The 21,854-nt window shown below is 43.6% G+C and overlaps 1 protein-coding gene across 2 annotated transcripts in view; it reads right to left on the minus strand.

Annotated features, from left to right (window-relative positions):
* Positions 1–555: 555 nt before the first annotated feature.
* Positions 556–21,854, minus strand: part of Mtrr (5-methyltetrahydrofolate-homocysteine methyltransferase reductase) — a 30,427-nt gene continuing 9,128 nt past the window's right edge. Inside the window, exons 6-15 of one of the 2 annotated variants that reach the window (XM_078018461.1) lie at positions 17,227–17,349; positions 16,233–16,386; positions 14,285–14,373; positions 10,633–10,813; positions 8,525–8,567; positions 7,434–7,620; positions 4,920–5,038; positions 3,462–3,554; positions 3,163–3,345; positions 556–1,290 (exon numbers count right to left, since the gene is read on the minus strand). In XM_078018461.1, coding sequence (XP_077874587.1) covers positions 1,146–1,290; positions 3,163–3,345; positions 3,462–3,554; positions 4,920–5,038; positions 7,434–7,620; positions 8,525–8,567; positions 10,633–10,813; positions 14,285–14,373; positions 16,233–16,386; positions 17,227–17,349 — 1,317 coding nt within the window. In that variant the 3' untranslated portion in view covers positions 556–1,145. The remainder of the gene's footprint in view (positions 1,291–3,162; positions 3,346–3,461; positions 3,555–4,919; positions 5,039–7,433; positions 7,621–8,524; positions 8,568–10,632; positions 10,814–14,284; positions 14,374–16,232; positions 16,387–17,226; positions 17,350–21,854) is intronic. The other variant, XM_078018462.1, reaches the window with a different exon arrangement.

Raw genomic sequence — 21,854 nt, forward strand, 5'->3', positions numbered from 1 at the left:
ATTTCCAACAGCAACCATGACTGACCATTTGTCAGGCTCTCCTTCTGGATAGGTTTTGGGTCACGGATTTACAGACGACATCCTCAGGCAGATATATCTGACAGTTGTATCTTCCAGCAGCTATTAGTAAGGAGCACTGCCCTTTGTCCCTTTTAATGTTTTGCCTCAAGTCTCATCTTGGCTGACGTATACAACCTACACATATAATTATGTGCACAGCACAGTATTTGCTTGGTATGTTTTCCAACCCCTTGTTTTTTAGATTGGTTTCTATTATATTGCATATGCTAAGCTATTAAATAAAGATAATAAATACTAAAGCCCAGAAAAAAAGTTTATCATACCCTCTTTTTGTTTGTTTGATAAATTTTAAGAAGGAATCTGAACTAAAGAATCTAAAATATACAAGGCTACTTACAAAGTCAGTATTTTAAGCCTAGGCAATAGTTCAAGTGATATCATGGAGGAAAACCCAAACATTTGGAAAAATTTGTCCCTGTATTCTGGAACTGTGATACTAAAAATAATTGTGATAAAAAACATCAGAGACCAGAGTAGAATTTCAAAATATATTTCATATTTCTAGCACCATAAATAACACCTTAAAATATTTTTATGAGAAATATAGTTTTGGTAATAAGCAACCATTTGATAATTACATAAACATGCAACAAACATACTCTACATGTGTAATTTAAATATATGAATAAAATATCCTTTATGATTGTACTTCATATAAAAGCAATAAATTACTTTTCCATTACTTAATAAAATACTGGCAAGGTAAGTTCACAGAGTTGTGCAGTGAATCCTACTGCCAGATGCAGCATCCGGAAGCCCTCGCACACGGACCTGGAGCCCCGTGAAGGCTCGAGGTCTCCAGATGCAGAGGCACTGGTGAACAAATAAGGGCTGCCCCTCAGCTGTGGGCACTTTGGTGAGGGTCAGACACAGGAGGAGAGTGGGTGGGAGATGGGTAAGACCACATCAGCTTCTCTCGCCATTCCAAGGGATCCCTCTCTACTCCACCTCCTCCAAGAAATAGTCTCAAAAATTATTTAAAAATTTAAAATCTCACTTTCAGTAAAATAGCTGTTTAGTATTTTCAGCAAAAAATGCTTCATTTTCCTCCTTTAATCTCCACTTTATGACCAAATGTCCTGAAGATACCGTTTTTCTTCTTTCAGAGTTGCCAAGGTTTTCATTGCTTCCAGTTTGTCAACTCCAGCTTCTTTGCTTATTATTTCCACAAGGGCATCATTCACATCCTTGGCCATATTCTTAGCATCTCTAGAAAAGAAGGTAACAGCACCCTTTGTCAACAGAGCCGTCACACGCTCCCCACTTCACGCCCAGTCGGCCCCTTGCTGCAGCCTCTTGGTCCCCCCTCATTCTCTCCCCCATTTCCCAGGTCTTCCCGCCTGCCCACCCCACAGCAGGCCTTCCCGGGCGGCCACCGTCCCACACCACAGCGCAGACCACATGGTTCCACGGCTTAACAGCCTCCACAGGCTTCCCTGCAGCGGCGGCATGGGCTCAAGCCTGCGGCTGGCCTCAGCCAGGCGCACAGCAGCCTGTGGTCTTGAAGGGAGCCAGCCGCGGTCACCGAGGCCCTCCCTGAGCGCTTCAAGTTGCTCAGGCTGGTGCTACGGAGACGGGGGAGGCCTCCTGAGCACTCCTCTGTGCCCTGCAGAAAGCTTCCGGGGCTTTCCCAAGAGGACAGGCTCTGAGGGCAGGAAGCCTCCCGCCCTCCCCATGTCTGTTCTCCAGTGTGGCCAAGCCCCACAGGCACTCCTGCGTCTCCTACGTCGGCCAGAGGAAGGACACGCGGCCAGGACTCTGGCATGCCGACGTGTCTGGAACGGAGCCTGCCCTGGCCAACAGCACAACTCCTCGAGGAGTCCCTCAGGAGCCAGCTCGCCCTTCTTGTCGCGCTCTCCTGTCAACTCTCCCCAGAGCTGCCTCCCCGGGGCTCTGCCCTCGCTCACCTCTTGCTGCCAGCTCTGCAGCTGCCCTGCCACCTCTCTCTCACCCATGACCTCAGGAGTCTCCTCCCTGGGAGGATCCCCTGCTCCCTGCTCAGTGTCCCTTGCTCCGCCCCATCTGCTCGTCACTGTTAGAAGCCGAGGAGATTCACTGTGAGCCCTTGTCTCTGGACACTGCTGTTAATGCCTTGTGTCTCCCCGACGGAGGTGACAAGCAAAGCACCAGTGACCAGAAGAGCTGCTCGCAGGACACATTTTAGGAGACTGGACACCTGTGCTCTTCTCCAAGTTCTCTGAACCCTGGACAGTTGACTCAGGTTGCACTATTTACACGAGTCTCTGAACACCGATGGGCCCATCCTCTGTGAAGAGGACAGAAACCAAGACCCTCGCTGAAGTTCACTGAAAACGTAAACCAGCACAATGTGCAGGGTTCCTGCAGTGCTGTCCAACTGAGGCACAATCTACTCACGGGTCATGGGATCAAAGCCATGGAAGCCAAAGGAGCCAAAGCAGCTGTGCTTTTTTCTTAAACAGTAAATGTTAAAAAATGGAAGAAAAATCATGAGATATGTCTCAAAAAATAAGTAGAAAACTGTTATTTCATCAAACCTGTTTAAATTATATGAATTTTGGGTCATTTTGACAGTACCTCATCTTGTATATTAATTAAAAAAAACAGTCTGACTCAGTCACTTAGAGAACGTGTTAAATGCTAAACATACGTATGTTAGGATGAGAGTGAATTTGTGACCTCAAAACTACTTTTTAATCAGCAGGAATTTGTTGAACGATTCCCAGCTTATGTCAACGTTAACACCACAAAGTATGCCTTGGAAAAAAAGGATTCTAATATGTAAAATCACATTCTCTCAGTGAAAATAACACTTTCTCCCATTTAGCCCAATGGTAAAACCACAAATTTATCCACCACAAAGTCAATCTGGAGAAACAATGTCTTCATGTGAACTGAACTTTCAGAGCCTCACAGGTGTTTTGACTGACAGCGCGCATGCGCCTTCCCCGTCAGCTCCTGGTTCTGACTACCTCTTGGCTGTGGAACGTGTGCTGACCTACTCCTGTGCTCAAGAACCAGAGAGCTCGGCCCTCCACCTGGACGGCGGCCTCTCCATCCCTGCTCCTTCCCGTCTAGCACTCAAGCACACTGGACACGTACCCGCACACGTACAGGCAGCCCTTCTCGCGCAGCAGGATCCTGGCCACCTGCGGGCCGTGAAGCTGGAGGCTGTCCTGCACGTACTTGACTGGGGCTTCCTCCTCCTGCAGGGCAGCATCTCTTGAGAAGGAGACCTTCAGATGAGTTAGAACCCCACGCTGCAGGAAATGCCTGAGCTCGTCTCTGAAACACAACACATCACGGATCACTGGAGGGTAGAGTTACAAGGTGGAAGAAGGCTGAACATTAGAAGCGTACACTCAGTGGCTGCATGTCACAACAGAGGAAGTGCACAGTACCTGAACAAATAGTCCCTGTCCTTGTGTCTGCAGCCAAAAAACAACCACATTGCTCCAAAATTTCCCTCTGGGTACTGTTCTTGTAGTTTCGCTCTAAGAGAAAAAGAAAGTTGAGATGTGTAATATTAAAAACATTCAGAACAAATCTCCATCAGGAAAGACCACCAGCACACTCGAGTGCACAGAGTGCACCTATGCAGTCATTCAAAGGTCACCCATTCGGTCAACACTGACTGCGGTTGAGATCTCCACTATTTTGTCATGCTGGAGATCCAACCCAGGTCTGTGCACATGCTAGGCCAATGCTCCACACTGAGCCATATCCCTGTCCTGGTTTGGATCTCAAGTGTCCATCAAAGACCATGTGCTAGAGGCTTGATCCCTGGGGTGACACAATGGGAGGTGGCAGAACTTTCAGAGGGGAAGGTCTTTCAGTCATTGGGGATGTGCCTCTAAAGGGGACCACAGGACTCATCCCTCCTTGTTCCTCTTTTGCTTCCTGGCAGGAGGTGGGCAGTTTTGTTTCACCACACGTGTGCCATGACATACACAGGGCCAACCATCATGACCCTCCACAGCTGTGGTCCAAGTTGGTTATCTCACATTTCATCACAGTGGCACGTTTCACTGCCACTGAACCGGCTGCCAGGGTCCATCCAGCAGACACTACAACACAGAAGCATGTCTCGGTGGACATCCCTGAATCGCATGTGACTACAACAACAGGGTAATTCAAAGAGCACCCTGTGCCACTACAATAATTTCTACCTTAAATAACATTTGTAGCAAACTTAATGTCTGAGATAATTCTTACTGGTTGGAAAAGTCGCACAGAGTATAAGAGGTAGAATGCATAAAAGCCAGTTAGGAGAAGACACAGCAGTGAGCCCAAGTGCACCTCCCACTGCACTCCTACAATCTGTAGCACCACAATGGCCACGCAAAGGACACTTCTCCACGTGAAGGGAGCACATGGGAAAGCCCGCACCAACTCACAGCATGGAGAGCAGCGTGCCTGCTTTACAGCCAGCAGTTCCATTCTGAGTTAATATCACTCTGTTGAAATGTGCTGGTGCCTGACGTCTAACTAAATCTGTTAACTGCCAATTTCATCCAGAAACAGGAGGAAAGCCTGAACCACACCACAGTATGAAAGCATGCCTGAAATTCAGCCCCAAGTACATGTGCTGTGCACCACAGTGCAGCTGAAACATAACCAAGTGTCACAGCAAAGCGGGAAGCCCCATCTGAAGCAAACTCTGTGAAACATACTGTGTTTACTTTTTTCATGGAGACAAATGGTTATGCTGTCACACATCTGATAATGATTTTTAAAAGAAAAAATTTACAACCAAAGTTCGATTATTCTAAAAACTACTGATGAAATAAAAGAGACTATTATATTTCTGCCCTGAATCTCAAGGGGTACATTTCTCCACCAGCAAAACAAGCACATACCTATGCTGCAGGAACCCAATAAAGGGGGCGACGCCGGTTCCGGGGCCCACCATGATGATGGGGGTGGAGGGGTCTGCCGGCAAATGGAAGGAGTTTGTTGCTCGAGGAGAGATGGATATCTGGAATGTTAAACCAACTGTGGTGAGTTTGAAAGAAAACCCAGGCAAGAACGTGTAACCAAGGCGATCTCTGCTAAGGAAATCTGAAAGGGAAAATCCCCCTTATAAAGCACCATTAATAGCAAAATTAGAGCTTATTGGAACCACGAACACATTTGTCACTATAGAGAAATAAACACTTGTCTTGCAAATTTCTTCTCTATTCATATTGAAAAGTTTTTTAAATGACATGATATTTTTTAGAATGATACAACTACTTTTCAAGGCCCAGGGATCAGATCTGCTTTTTAGTAGGTAATAAATCACATGTATTATGCAGAAAACTTGGTACATATGTATTATGCACCAAAACTCTGAGGACACGATTGTTCATGCCTGCACATGAAAGGCCACTGACAATGACAAGATGTAGTCATAAGCTATACTAAAAACAAGGAACCAAAACCACACACTAAGGACCCTTCAAAGACCATTCAGAACTACAGTTGTGGAGTTCCACATCCAATATTACCCAGAGTTATGATTTTGTAAAACTACCAACACAAGTGATGCAGTAAACAAAATCCTTTTTTTTTTTCTTTTAATTTTGAAGATTTTCCTTCATATCATGTGCCAGACATTTTGGAAGGAATCAGTCTGCAAAGAGGTTCCCCTGTCATGCAAAAGGCACACTGAGTAACACTGAGGTTCCACGGCACCCAACGTGGTGGCAGTAGTGTTGTTCCAACTTGCCATGCAAAGACCACAGGAAGCTCTTGAGGAGCCTGAACACACGCCTTCTCAGTGGAAGGCTAGCAGAGCTATGTCTAATCACTGTCCTTATTATTCAGTTCTTATGAAACCGAATCCACAATTCCACTAGCCTAATTCACTTATTTAACAATTCTACCGCAGGGATTCAACATGGCAATATGGCAAGCACTAGAGACCCACCCAGAATGGCATCCCTGCCTGGTCACGCCTAGCCGACAGCAGAAAAGACAAAGAGAGGCAAGCAACACCATGACATCTGGAATCATCTCACATGCCCTCTTTGTTCACAGGGGAGTGGGAGAGGGTCCCCTCCTCCCTATGACAGAACTGTGGGAAGGGGATAATTCTGTAAATAACGGTATAATCTGCCACGGAGGGGGAATGTGTCTTGGGTCAAAGGCCAACATTTCGTACACTCTAATTAAACAGTGGTGTTACTAAGCATGATGAAACTGTATCCTTTCCCTCTGTGCCTACGTGCCGGCACATCGGCATGCTGAGCAGTCTATAAAATCTGTTAAACAGACAAAGGAGGAGGGAGAGGCGGGTGGGAGAAACACCTCCAACAGGCCCCGAGCTTACACCGCTTGTCCTGAGCTATGGACTGTTAACTTTCTGGAGACCATCTGCCACTTTTACACAATCATGAAGTGGCATTTTTATGTCAGTACTAGCACTTGTTTTCATAAGAGACAGTTTGAGTTTCCTACTGTTTGTTGAGGAATGATGAGTCCGTCATGATTAATGAAGACTGTGAAGCAGTTCTGTTCCGGGCAGCAGATGGGAAACACCCAGTGAAGGGGCAGCTGCCAGGGCAGTCTTCCCTCGGCCCTCCTGAGCATATGCCCTAAGGTCTCCAAACGTCCCCACTCCAGGAAATTCAAGAAAGCACACCTTCACACACCACACACGACATACTGATTTCTGCATTATCATGAAGACCGAAGGCTTCATGACGAAGCCTGCAGTGTTACTTCAGCCATCCTTTGAGCAAAGGCGGAAGGCTTTAAATTGTTCTGTGTGTGTGTGTGGTTCCAAATGAGATGATGCTGAGTGCTGTCTCTCAGATGTCACTAAGTCCCAGCATAAATGTGTTCATAATATGTCCATAACACTATATAAATCCTTTCCTCCTAGGTGTTTTAAAAGTGCTTTCCCACCATAACTTTTTCCCAATAATGGCAGAGATTCAAATCCCACACACCACAATGACAAAAGGGGAGAAACGGGGACAGGGGAAATCCTAATGCTACAAGGCAGAGAATACCCAGCTACTCCTCGGCACAGGATGCAGGCTCTGCATGACGTCAAGTGCAGCTGTCCTTCCCCACCCTCCCTACGCTCCCTGCCAGGGTATGCACACAGGTCTCTCCACAACGAGGACAGACAAGGAAGGACAGACTGAAGAAAGCTAATGCTTTCTATGTTGAGGAAACATGGACTCACTAAGAGTGAGTGGAAGTGAACAGTGCTATTCTGCCTCCTGACATTTTAAAACTCAAGCACAGCACCCACTTTCTTAGCAGTGATGTAAGGGCAATGGACAGTGCAGAAGGATGTCTGTGTGTGCAAGGTATCAATATTTGTTCATATATAGCAAAGACAACTTTAGCAAAGCTAAAATTCACTCTTTATTTAGTACCTTAGGAGCCAGGGCTTCTCTGCCATCTGCAGGTGACGCCTGAGTGTTTGGCTGAAGAATCGAGGCAACCAGCTTGGCCAGCCAGCCTGTGCACACGCCCTTCCGCAAAACCACCGCTGAGGCATTAGAGGCGAACTCCACAATGTTAAAAATAAAATGAAGCCTTCCAGGGTGAAATAAGCCTGAGCTGCAAAGACACAGGGTAACTGACTTCCGCATGAGGACTGATACACGTGGGCCAAGTTCATCCTGATTTTTACTGCAGTGGGGGACAGTTCCTCAGGGGCTCTGAGCAACCTCAACTCCTCAGGAAGAACAGTGCTTCTTCCTTGACCCTCTATCCTACCACCCATTCTGCAATATCATTCAGCAAAGTTTCTAGTTTTATTTGCTTGTCTTCAATACGAGATAAGATTTATAAAAATGAGATGCCTTAAGGGTTTTCATGTAAAAGATTAATTTCTGCAGTCTCTATAAAGACCTTTTACCATATAAACACAGATAAATCCTGAGGAACATCCCATATATTATTAATATTGATAAAATTTGAAAGTAACTAAAATCTATACACCCAGAAAACTAAAAATTCAAAGAGAAAAATACATATTAAAATATATTTCCAAAAACAAAAAATATTTCTCATCATGTTCTGTTAAATGCTAAATAATCTATTCTTGTGCTGTCACTGTGGAGCAGCAGGGAGAACCCAGGGAAAATCCAAGGGGACCTAAGAGGGGAGGAGGCGGAGCAGGGAGGTGGTCGGTCCTCTGTGCCTTGCTCACCACACATGTCCTGCAGGTGGACTCTCTTCCCTGCCCTCCGCTGTCACCCAGGGGACGGGAGGGCCCAGGGGCCTACTGCCCTGCGGGAGGAAACATCAGCGATGACAGGAAGCCACCTGAGGTCTTCAACGTGGGCTCCTGGAGGCCTGGAGTCCCACAGCTCCTCCTCTTCGTGCCTCACCACGCCTGGCCCATCTTCCACAAGAAAAATTAAGTCTCCGCTGAATGAATTAGCAGTCACCAAGGACTGGAAGTCTGAGTTTCATAAATTTTGGGGGAAAGATGCTATATGTTAACAAATATTAATACCTTGCACATGAATACAGTCTGGGCTGGAGTTTAGGAAGATGTTCTAGAAAAAAAATAAGCAATTATCAATTCACTATTATGGAAAATAACCTCGTTAAAAAAAATTAAGACCTAAAATTGATTCCTGTTTTGAAAGTATCTGAAATAATTTACATTATATTTTTAAGTCATATTTTATAGCTCTATAAATTCATTGTGTCTAAGTAAAAAGTTACTAAGTTTTCCCTTCTAATTTCATATGTGCATTGCCTTACTTTGAAATAAAGTTATTTCTACCAATATGCTGGTTTGATAAATCAAAAGATACTAAAAATATGGTCCACAAATGGGCTTCAGAATTAAAGCACTAACTAAGCTTTTTTTCTTTTGTACTGTGGATTGAACCCAGGGGCTCGCTACCACTGAACTACATACTCAGCCCTTTTTATTCCTTGAGACAGGACCTAAGCTACTTAGGGACTCACTGAGTCTCTGAGGCTGGCCTAGAACCCAAGATTCCTCTGCCTTGGTCTCCCAAGTCACTGGAATTACAGGTGTGCACCACCACACCAGGCGTTAAACTTCACATGTATGTACAATTTTTCTCAGGAGAGGTGTCCAGAGTTTTCAGGATCAAATAAAGTCAAGATCTCAAAAGAATCAGAAACCACTATTGCAAGGATTATTGAAAATACTTAAGGCAGATAAATAGTTTAAAAAGGAAATGTGGGGCTGGGGCTGGGGCTCTATGGTAGAGCACTTGCCTTGCACAAATGAGGCACTGGGTTTGATCCTCAGCACCATATAAAAGATAAAAATATTGGGTCCATCTACAACTTAAAACAACAACAAAGGAAATGTATTCATACAATTAAAAAACAAGTGCTTATGGTTATAGATATTTTTAAACCAGAAATTCAGTGGTTTCAAGAAACATAGATTGTGCTCTTATAAAAGCAATTTAAGTTAATAGTTGAATTGAACAGTAACAAAATTTTGAAATTTTTGTATTATGATACATTTTTAATAGTATTTATGCAAAACTTTGAAATAATCCATCTAGAATGGCTTAGAATTCTAATAAATAATTAAAGGACTCACCTTAACATTAAGCTTTAGATGCATTAATTTTTCCTAAAAAATTGTAAAATAACTTAAAAATTTTATAGGCCCCAATGTAATTTTTTTTAACATAGTTAAATTTTTTCGGTGGTATTTTGACCTAGGATCTGTACCTGATGCCATCAATAAAACTTAACTGAAAAGCTGGGGCAACAGCCTGAAGGCAGGATGGTGAGGAACAGCCTCATGACTGAGTGCACATATTTTACCTTTTTATCATTTTGAGAATCCAAGTGGAAGAGCGCCAACACGGAAGAGAAAGCCAGCCTGACCTGCTGGGGACCGCGCCCTTCCCTGTGAACGCATCAGCGGACCCCTGGCAGGTCCAGGACTAAAGAGGCCCAGATAGGCTTCGGGTCACAAGACACATGCAAATGTCAAAGATCTACTTATAGCCCCCACAGAAAACCAAGACATGCCAAAACCACAAGCCAGGCGCTCTGCGGGACCACCTGCATCTGAAATACCTATGATGAGCCTGCCTCCTGTCCCCCACCCCAGTAATGGACGTGTACAGGTACAAGAGGAGCCCCCTTTTGCTCCTGAAGGACCCTACACCTGGGCAGCCATGGGGACACACCTGCACTCTACACAGAGTACATGGCTCGTCAACCTCTGTCAGTTAAATATGGTGCTCAGTATCTTTGTCAAAGATAATTTTCTCTTAGCTCATTTTTAGATAAAATTTGGCAAAAGAACCTCCTGGAAAAAATAAATTACAAATGATGAATTCTGAGAAAAAAAATTAAGACTGGCTCTGTTAAGAAAGAAAATGATAGGGACATTAATAGAAGAAAAAAAACGAGGGAATCAAAAAGCTTGGAAGAGAAATCTTTGGCTCCTGGAATGCAGCACAGATGTCACTGCTCCCTAAAGACAAGGATGCTATCCACTGCCACTTGTCAGCCACGTGGGCACAACCCCTGCATGGGATTCCGACACAAAGCCACACAGGGACTGGCATCTCAGATCCCGAAGAACCCAGGGACCGGGCAGCAAGGACTCACCGAGCAGGAGACTGAGCGGCGGGTGGCAAGATGGGAAGGCCAGCAGGAGGTCCAATAGGCAGGCACTGGCATCGCGCACAAATCGGTTGTAATCCCCTGCCCCCTGTTTACTGCACAGCTCCTGCAGCCTCCGCTTTTCGGCACTGTCCCTGGTGCAGTCAGCAAGAGCCCGCAAAAATGCCTGGGGAAGGAAGCAACTTAGTGAGCCGAGCTGTAAAGCAGGTAAAACGATCAGAACGTCTAGCTGGAGGCGTGGGTGGTGTGGTTCAGTGGTGCAGCACATGCCTAGCACAAGTCAGGCCCAGAGTTCACCCAGCTAAGCAAGGAAAAGGGAGAATCACCAGGAATGCTGCCAGAAAAACTGAATTTGATTCATTAGTTGCTTTCATCTTGGCCTGCTCAGAAAATTCTACTGCCATGTTCAATTTTCAGTCACTTTTGCTCTATCTTAAGCAACCTGATCAGTCACAAATACAATCCCAAATTGTCTATCAAGACTATCAGAGTATGACCACAAAGTTCTGTAGCTCAAGATTTTATCTCAGAACACATCCAGTTTTTGTCTTGGCAAATGATTACAACCTAGCTGTCACTGGGATTGGCTAACTTCATTTAGCATCATATTCTTCATCTATTCACCTGCAAATGCCATGATTTTATTCTTTTAATCCTGAATAATATTCCACTTTGTATATATAACACATTTTTTTATTCATTCATCTATTTAAGGGCATCTAAGTTGGTTCCACAGTTTAACTACTGTGAATTGTGCTGCTATAAACATTGATGTGGCTGTGTCCCTGTAGTATGCTGTTTTTAAGTCCTTTGGGTATAGACCAAGGAGAGGGATAGCTGGGTCAAATGGTGGCTCCATTCCCAGTTTTCCATGGATTCTCCATACTGTTTTCCATATTGGCTGCACCATTTTGTACTTCCATCAGCAATGTATGAGTGTGCCTCTTCCCCCACATCCTCACCAGCACTTATTGTTGTCTGTATTCTTAATAGCTGACTGGAGTGAGATGAAATCTTAGAGGGATTTTGATTTGCATTTCTCTAAATGCTAGAGATACTGAACACTTTTTCATATATTTGCTGATTGACTGATTATATATCTTCTTTTAATAAGTGTCTATTAAGTTCCTTGGCTTATTTATTGATTGGGCTATTTGTTTTTATGATGTTAAGATTTTTAAATTTTTTATATATTCTAGAGATTAGTGACGTGAATGTGGTAAGAATTTATTCCCAATTAGTAGGCTCTCTATTTACTTTACTGATTGTTACTTTTGCTGAGAAGCAGCTTTTTAGTTTGAATCTATCCCATTTACTGCACTATAGGAGTCTTATTTTGGAAGTTGGGACCTAATCCAACATTATGGAGATTTGGGCCTACTTTTTCCTCTATTAGGTGCAGAGTCTCTGGTTTAATTCCTAGGTCCTTGATCCACTTTGAGTTGAGTTTAGTGCACGGTGAGAGACAGGGGTTTAATTTCATTTTGTTGCATATGGATTTCCAGTTTTCCCAGCACTATTTGTTGAAGAGGCTATCTTTTCTTCAATTTATGTTTTTGGCATCTTTGTCTAATATAAGATAACTATAATTACGTGGGTTTGTCTCTGTGTCCTCTATTCTGTACCACTGTTCTACAAGGCTATTGTGGTGCCAATACCATGCTGTTTTGTTACTATTGCTCTGTAGTATAGTTTAAGCTCTGGTATAGTGATGCCACCTGCTTCACTCTTCCTGCACCGGATTGCTTTGGTTATTATGGGTCTCTTATTTTTCCAGATGAATTTCATGACTGCTTTTTCTATTTCTGTGAGGAATGTCACTGAGATTTTGATTTGAATTGCATTAAATCTGTACAGTGGTTTTGGTAGTATGACCATTTTGACAATATTAATTCTGCCTATCCAAGAACAAGGAGATCTTTCCATGTTTTAAGGTCTTTAATTTCTTTCTTTAGCATTCTGTAATTTTCATTGTAGAGGTCTTTCACCTCTTTCATTGACTCCCAAGATTTTTTTTTTTTTTTTTGAGGCTATTGTAAATGGGGTAGTTTTCCTTGTTTCTTACAGAGGATTTGTCACCGATATATAGAAATGCTTTTGACTTATGGGCATTGCGTTTATATCCTGCTACTTTGCTAAATTCATTTATTAGTTCTAGAAATTTTCTGATGGAATTTTCTGGGTCTTCTAAGTATAAAATCATATCATTGGCCAATAGTGTTAATTTGAGTTCTTCTTTTCCTATCCATATCCCTTTAATTTCTTTCATCTATTTCTCTGGCTAATGTTTCAAGAACTACGTTAAACAGAAGTGGTGAAAGAGGGCCTTCTTCTTGTCTTGTTCCAGTTTTTAGAGGGAAGGCTTTCAATTTTTCTCCATTTAGAATGATGTTGGTCTGGGGCTTAGCATAGATACCTTTTACATGTTAAGATATGTTCAGGTTATTCCTAGTTTTTCTAGTGTTTTGAACATGAAGGGGTACTGTATTTTGTTGAATGCTTTTTCTGCATCTACTGATGTGATGAATTACATTTATTGATTTCCATATGTTGAACCAACCTTGCATCCCTGGAATGAACCCCACTTGATCATGGTGCATTATCTTTCTGACATGTTTTTTTCCTGGACTATTTCTACATGCATAATTTTTACAATGAGCATATTATTTTTGTGATACTGAAAAAATATATCCATATATGTACTTTGCAAAAATTTTTAAAATGATGCTAGTAACCAAAACTTAATTTACCAAACTTAATCAAGAAGTTTTTAATCACAGAGAATTAATTCTAAATTTACTCAAATTACATCTAGGACTCAGTCTCTCTAAAGTGATCTGCTTCCTAAAGACTAGAAATTCAATAAACACATTAATGAAACAGAATAAAAACCACACTGGGGAGAGAGTACCCTATTAATTGCACTCTTTATGCTCAGTAAAATCCAAGCCAATACACAGCCCAGAAAACTTATCCATTAATACCACTTGAGTGGGGAATGGCAGAGCACACCTGTAATTACAGAAAATTGGAATGCTGAGGCAAGAGGATTGCAAGCTTGGGGTCAGCCCCAGCCCTCTGTGTTCAATCCCCAGTGTACCCCGACCAAAAAAGGAAAAAAAAAAAAAAAAATTAGGAGTATTTTCTTAATATAACTCCTGGTAAAATGCTGACCCCTAGTGGATAGTTCTAGCTCTGAATTCATCTAAAGGCCAATGTAACCTACTGAAAGCCTTCCAGCTTCCCTGAAGAACTCTGACTCAGCAATGAGTGATTACATGGTGTCAGCCAAAAGAAAGCAACTCAGGTGGTGGCAAGCAGGCTTCTCATAAGCTTCCTGGCATCAAGAGGGAAGAAGGAGCACTGCAAAGCACCAGGCCTATCACGGATCAATGTAATACATGAAAGTGAAAACGCAGGGACAAAGAGACCAGCTTTATGAATCTCTTCATGATCCTCCTACACGTAACATGAAGTTATTTGCCTGTACAATAGGAAGATTCCACATCTCCCTGGGAACTAATTTAAAGGCACGCTGTGTAGCCATGTTTTCAAGCCTTCAAAGGGTAGACAGCAGGTCTATTTAGTAAGTTCTAAGCACATTTAAAACAGTTTCACAGAGAAGATAGAGAAATACCTTTTTAGGAATGGCACGTATTTCGAGACACCAGGTAAGGAGGAACTGGAGAGAGCACCTCTCAGGAACATGCTGGGGCAAAGTGGCTCCTTTTCAAGTGAAGACAGTTCGTGAAGGAGAAAATAGGAGAATGAATCCAAAACACATTTTGGGAAGGTATCTTGCACTCCTCAAAATACAACCACTTGCAACACTTGACATCATGATGCTATCAAAGTGCAAATGATTTATGAATGTTTAATTAATCACAAATTTGCCCAATATAGAACACCATTTGACGCAGCTATTCCTTTCTCCTCATTGTATACCCAAAGGACTTAAAAACAGTGTACTACAGGGACACAGCCACATCAATGTTCATAGCAGCACAATTCACAATAGCTAAACTGTGGAACCAACCTAGATGCCCTTCAGTAGATTAATGGATTTAAAAAATGTGGAATATTGGGCTGGGGATGTGGCTCAAGCGGTAGCGCGCTCGCCTGGCATGAGTGCGGCCCGGGTTCAATCCTCAGCACCACATACCAACAAAGATGTTGTGTCTGCCGAGAACTAAAAAATAAATATTAAAAATTCTCTCTCTCTTTCCTCTCTCACTCTCTTTTAAAAAAATGTGAAATATTACTCAGTAGTAAAAGAGAATAAAATCATGACATTTGCAGGTAAATGGATGGAGTTAGAGAAGATAATGCTAAGTGAAGTTAGCCAATCCCAAAAAACCAAATACCAAATGTTTTCTTTGATAAAAGGAAGCTGATTCACAGTGGGATAGAGAGCGGGAGCATGGGACAAATAGAGGAACTCTAGACAGGGAAGAGGGGTTAGAGGGTAAGGGAGGGGGCATGGGGTTATTAATGATGGTAGATTGTGATGATCCTTATTATCCAATGTACAGGTATAAAGAGACAAATTGGTGTGAATATACTATGTATACAACCAGAGATATGAAAAATTGTGCTCTATATATTTAATAAGAATTGTATTGTATTCCGCTATCATATATAAATAAAAAAATTTAAAAATTGCCCAATATGGCAGAAAAACCTCACCTTAAAAAATATTATGAATTCAAGATGAAATAAAAAAAGGAAATTCACTTCTTTTAACTATGGGAAAAACAACTTATTTATTTATTTATTTTAATTTTTAAATTTGTTTTAGTTATACATGGCAGCAGAAAGCATTTATGTACTTTCATATACATAGATAGAATATAATTTCTCATTTTTCTGAGTGTACATGTTGTAGAATCACATTGGTCATGTAGTCACTTATACACACACAGTAATAATGTCTGTTTCGTTCTACTGTCTTTCCTATCCCCACATCCCCTCCCCTCCCCTCCCATCACTTCCATCTACCTAATCTAAGGTAATCTATCCCCTAGTGCCCCACCCCCATCTTATTGTGAATTAGCATCTGCATATTAGAGACAATATTTGGCCTTTGGTTTTATGGAGATTGGCTTATTTAGCTTAGGATGATATTCTCCAACTCCAACCATTTACTGGCAAATGCCATAATTTTACTCTTCTTTAAAGCTGAGCAATATCCCATTGGGTATATATACCACATTTTCTTTATCCATTCATCTGTTGAGGGACTCCTAGGTTGGTTCCATAAGTCTACTGGGAATTGAGTTGCTATAAACTTGATGTGGCTGCATCACTATAGTATGCTTGGAGAAGCAAACATAATAAAGAATTTTCTAAACAGGTTCTAGGCCACTACTTCTCAAAGACTTCTGTCACCTTCCCCTTTCACACCCACAAGTGTCCAATAAGTGTAAAATCCATTACAGTCTCCAGGTGGCAACACTAGTGCTGTGCCCCCAATGGTGACAGAGTCCCAGTATCTGAGCAGCCATCGCACAGGACGCTGGCACTCTCGGGACACAGCGGCAGCCCACTGACCAGTGACTCCCCAGCAAGCCTGGCACAGGCCGCACCTTTCTTCCTGGTGTCTGCTTTGATTTTCAGAAGGACACAGTGCTCTCGTTTATCAGTGAGCTGCAGTCTGTGCAGGAGGTTTTGAACCTCCGAATCACTGTTCGGACAGATCACACTGAAGGCATCTCCAGGCTGATAGGAAAACTCTGTTTTCTAGAGAAGAAACAAAATGAATGAATTCTACGTAAGTTTAAAGAATTTAGGTGTGAGATAAAAAAAAAAAAATTCATTACATTACTCTTTAATATAAGAACCTAGAAAGGAATTCTTCTGCAAAAAAGAAATTAACAAATGGACTCAATTGATGAAGCAACCATACTTTTGTTAGTAACTACTTTAAAAAAGAAATTTGGTAGAAGTTAGCGGTACTTTGCTTCCTTAGGCCAGAGCTCACTCTGTCCCATCTGTTGACCAGCATAAGGATCTCCCTGTTACCAAGGCAGGTGATAAGCTCTAGATTATCCAGAGTTTTCCCCCCATTACTACACGTTTATGGAATATAAGTCAGACGTTCCTTACTTTTGAAGGAATAAGGTACTTTAGTGCTACACAATCTGTGTAAAAATTCCTATAATAAAAACTCATATGGGCATGCCCAGTATGACCAGAAGTAGCTAAGGAAGTCCACGGCCCTGGTTTTCCATTTCCTTCTCCTCACTCTGCTCCTTTCCCGTGGGGAGAAAGGGACAGGAGAGTATAACTTTGCATTCCTTGTCTCAGAGGGAAACAGGCCACTCAGCAACTGGCTACCTGCCTCTTTATGAAATATCAGAATATACAATAAAAGGTCTCAAGGTAACAGTACAAATATGTATTATTAACATGTTCAAAGAAATGTGTAGCTATTCAACACCATGCAAACAGAAGCACAGTTTTGATGCCCGTCATAACATGTCCTTCCAGAGATTCCTCAGTGTTAGAAACCAAGAATCACCTGGTTCCCTGCACATTCTGACAATGTAACTGTGTGAAGAAGGAAGTTCTGTGACTTACCGAAATGTCCAACTCTAGCAGCAGGGTGGTTTTTATGGCATCATTTGTAGTGAGCTGGATTGCCTTTGAAATTGGAACTTGAAAAACTGGATCTGCTGAAGTCATAGACGCTGGGCTTTCCTCCTTGAGAACAAGGGTGATAAATGCAGCTAAATGTGATTCTCAAATACACCCCTCCTTCACCCAGTGACCTTGCGAGATCCATGTAATCTTGCGAAGCTTCCTGGCTAATCAGTATTTGTTTCTAAGGTAAACAGACATACAGACCTAACTTTTCACAAGATCAGCTCACATGCACTTAACAACACAATTAGACTTTAGAATTTCTGAAATACAAATAGAAAACACTAATACTAGCAATTTCACATAAAGGTCTCAGTCTTCCTCATACGTTATGCAAAGGAAAATAGTACACATGCAAAAACCTCAAAAAGGAGGTCCTACAGTAAAGGACCCATGTTTAAGGGTGGACATGCCCGGGAAGATGGTCAAAGTAATGCCCTCTTGTTGGGCAATGCTGGTCAGGTGGCTGCTAAGAACTTGAATTGTGAACGGTGTGATGACTTAGGAACTGAATTCTTCATCTTAATTACTGTTCATTGACTTAAATTTTAGTAGATACACACATCTAGTGGTTCATTTGTCTTAAGAAAATGCAAAGGAACCCAATTCTTTGTCCTACCTCCATTCCTTTTCTAACATGATTATCTCTATGTTTAAAAATAGAAAACAACATTTAAACAAGTGCTGACCAAGTGATTTTGGATACCTGGCTCTAGAGGAGTGCTGGGAGCACCCTGCTTCGCCCCTCAGAGAGCATGTGCCCCGCTGCAGCACCCAGCCGCACCTCCTCCCAGAAGCAGACACACCAACACTGATCACCTTCGCCTTAAGTCGGGACAAGGCTCAGCACCAGACAGCTGCAGAAAACCCAATGGGGCTGGCTCAGGCCTCCGCTGAGACTCTATTCCAGCTCAAATCTGTCACTGTCCCCAAGGCCTGGTTTCATTCCTGAGGTCCCCAAGGTGACAATCCCAAGAGGCTGCCTAAAAACATCTCGTAGTTTGATTCCTGGGAATCCTGCCCATTCCATGAATACCTGTGCTAGAGTAATCTGAAACAATGCTAAATGGGAATCCAGAGCTGATCACCTGCCTCGGTGACAGGGAGATTCTCACGCCGGACAACAGATGGGACAGAGCGAGCCCCGGCCTAAGGTACCAACGTGCCTGCTAAGCGGACAGAGTACAAGTGGAAGCAAATGCATTAGCCAGGAGGTGAAAAGGGCTGAAGTGGAGAGGGAAGGAGCACTGACAACAGCCCCAGGACAAGTGGCTCCACACGCTTGGTGCTCACTCTGGAAAATGCAAACGACTGAAGTAATTAACTGCAGTTAAAAACTAGGTGTGAAGACCGCAGAACATCCTCAGTAGCTTCCAAAGAGGCCTTCACCTCCTGCAGCCCATGACCCTGGAGGAAGAGAAGAGTAAGGACAGACTGAACTGACAGCATGAATCCCTGACATCTGGAAGACACTCTTGGATCCCAATCCCCTTGATGCAGCCAGAGCTTTGCACCAAGGGAAAGGATTCCCTTCCTCACAGGATAATGCAGGAGCCTCTGCCCACAGACATGCTGTGCCCCATCCCTGCACGCCACCTCCTACCCTGGGTGTTGCAGTAACTAGAGTAATACACCTGGCTGATGAGGTGCTGGGCCCACTAAGGCAGGCCAGGGACTATCCCCCAAGGAAAGCCCAGCACAGGGCAACAGCACTGACAGGACCAGAAGCGGGCACACGGATGGAGTTTGAAGATCTGGAACATAAACGCAGGTAAGGAATTTTAACTGGGAGCACTCTCCCAGCACACGAGTTTCCACACCCCCACAGGAGCCCCTAGAGATGATGTGACTGTACTCACAGCATAGCTCCTAAAAGGAAAAGGTCAGAGCTATACATAGCATGACAAAAAGACCTACAGGGCCATGCCAGCAACTGAAGGAAGGAGTAGAAGGCCGGGAGGGGGCCTGTCAGAGTGGAGGTAATGCAGACCCACCACCCATGGGAGTTGGCCCGTGGGAGCACTGAAAGATACAATACTGCCAAGGCCATCAGGGCTATTCTGCTGACCAGAAGACCACCATCACCACCAAGTTCAGAGCTGGCCTCTGCAGGGGCTGGTGTCAACAACAACAGGAGAGGCAGCACCGCAAAGAACAGAGGGCAGTTGGGGGCAACGAGCAAGCACAGACAGGTGGGCACACTGCCACAGCAAGTGGAAAGGAGGGAGAGGCGGCCAGGGCACCTGCCCCGAGGAACCAGAGTTGATTAATGAGAAAGTGGCACCCTGAGGGTCAACACAAATGAGCAGCCAACAAGCACACCACATCAGTCTTGACAATAAAAATAAATCAAGGAGACACGACCAGCAAGCTGTGAGCAACCCCTCCAAAAAGGCATAGAATCCCAGCCCAGTACCCAGCCCTGGACTCCAATGACCACAGGAAGGTGAGTCTGTAGGGAGAGACCAGACATAACAACTGTACTTGGACACAACTCCCAGGCCTTCTCCCAGAGGAAAACGTACACTGGGCCAAGGGAAATGCCCAAACATTTCAGGGTCCGCTACAAGAAGGTCCAAACTGATACTGTCACCTAGGGACCCAAGGTGTCCTCACAGCCCCCTGTGGGGGCCAGGTAGTTAATGGAGCCCTCGACCAGGTCCAGCTCAGAGTCCCCTGGGTCCTGCCCCTCCAGTGGTCACCCAGCAACTAGCACAGTACCCCTGTGGGTACTGGGCCTGTGGGGGATGCCAAGAAGCAGCCTTTGAATCTGACACCATCTCCCACTTCACCAAGACAGAAAGTGAAAAACTGCAGTATCCCAGGAGGAAAAGCAAGGGCAACGCTACCCTTGCAAACCAAAGTATGCAGGGGACAGTCTCATCTTAACTCCAGCTCCACTGCCGCTCTGGTTTTCATAATAGCCAGATGGACCCTGGTGACTGTTAACAGCAGCCTGCTGCAGCCTCCGGGCAGGTTTGACAGAGCAAACTCACACAGCCTCAGGCCTACATGCTGGACAATGGCTTAGCCAACATGGTTCTCCCCTTGCCTTCTGTAAGGGAGCCAGACCCAGCACCCTCTCCCTTGGAACAGATGATACAGTCACAACTGTGACTCATGGCAATGACAACGCTCCCTGCAAGGTACTACAATGGGTCACCTTCCCATGGCATGTGCTAGGCAGACTGTGTAAGCAAGGTGTGGCTAGTGTGTCAGAGACTTCAGTAAGAGCAGTGCCCTATGTATACCTAAGGATGCAAAAGGACACTACAGTTTTTAGGGAGCCTAGAGCCTGCAAATCAAGAGAAGTCCTCCTGAGTAAAGGCCACACTGGTGTTCATTTTACCTCACTTCTCCTAGAAGAAGCAGAACAGAATAGCTACAAGTCTCCTCAGGAACTGGGGCAGAACACTGCGTACTGGGAAGGGCTGCTGTCTTGCGAACACCAGCTGAGTGGCCCAGAGCGGGACAGGGCTCTCTAGCAGTCAAGGGAAGGTGCCCACGGGAGGTTCTGCTCCATACCACCTGACCCAGGAGAGCCTCTAGTATCAGGGCAATACCTCTACATGGAGTACATGCTTCAGCAGATTTATACAAGTCTCCTTAAAGAGTTCAGAGGGTTAAACTCCTTTAACTACCTTACCAATTTATAACTTAAGCCTACACAATGACACTTGCCACAGAAGAGACTCAAAAGGCCCTCCTTCCACCTATGCAGGTAGATCAGCACTACCACCTCTGCCATGTGCGAGCCCCTGGCCCACAGATGGGGCTACTTGACAGTGCGGCTTCCATTCCTAAGCCTGATTAACATGAACTTACAATCATCTCACTTATACAATTCACAAAATAATAAGGAAAAAGCACAAAATCACAACCCATGGTGGTTTATACATAAAGTTATCTGAACGCTAAATAGGTTTCTAGCAGCAACCTCTTTCCAAGCAGCTCTAATGTATTAGAAAGATGCTACACTCAAACCGTTCCTCAAAAGCCCATCTTATTAAAAAAAAATAAAAGTACAAACTAGAAATGGTTATAGTTGCATTAAAAGTGTGATTTATGTTAGAATGTCCACACGGAACTCCAATCAGCAACTCTATAGAAAGAGGGCTTGGCCCCACATTAAAAGAGTTCATGCACTGTAAATTTATTTTAAACATGTTGAAGAAATTTTGGGTTCCACATATTGGCTCTAATGCAGAAAAATCAGCTATCAGTCAACATGAAACTCAAAAATCTTGAGACTTAATATAGACAATGACATGTCTATAAATAATAGAAAAAAGGGCTGGGACAGTGGCTCAGCGGTAGAGCACTCGTTCAGCATGGGCGGGACCCGGGTTCGATACTCAGCACCACATAAAAATAAAGGCATTGTGTTGTGTCCATCTACACCTAAAAAATAAATATATAAAAAATAATAATAATAGAAAAAATAATGACCCCCAGCCCCCAGTTAAAGCATCCCAGAACATCAAAAATTCACACTGGAAAGAGACTACATTGTAAATAAGTCCTTTAAGTTTAGCTACTGAGGTAATTTCTTCACTGCTCATAAA

Source organism: Ictidomys tridecemlineatus, chromosome 1 (assembly GCF_052094955.1).
Source record: "Ictidomys tridecemlineatus isolate mIctTri1 chromosome 1, mIctTri1.hap1, whole genome shotgun sequence".
Taxonomy (NCBI): domain Eukaryota; kingdom Metazoa; phylum Chordata; class Mammalia; order Rodentia; family Sciuridae; genus Ictidomys; species Ictidomys tridecemlineatus.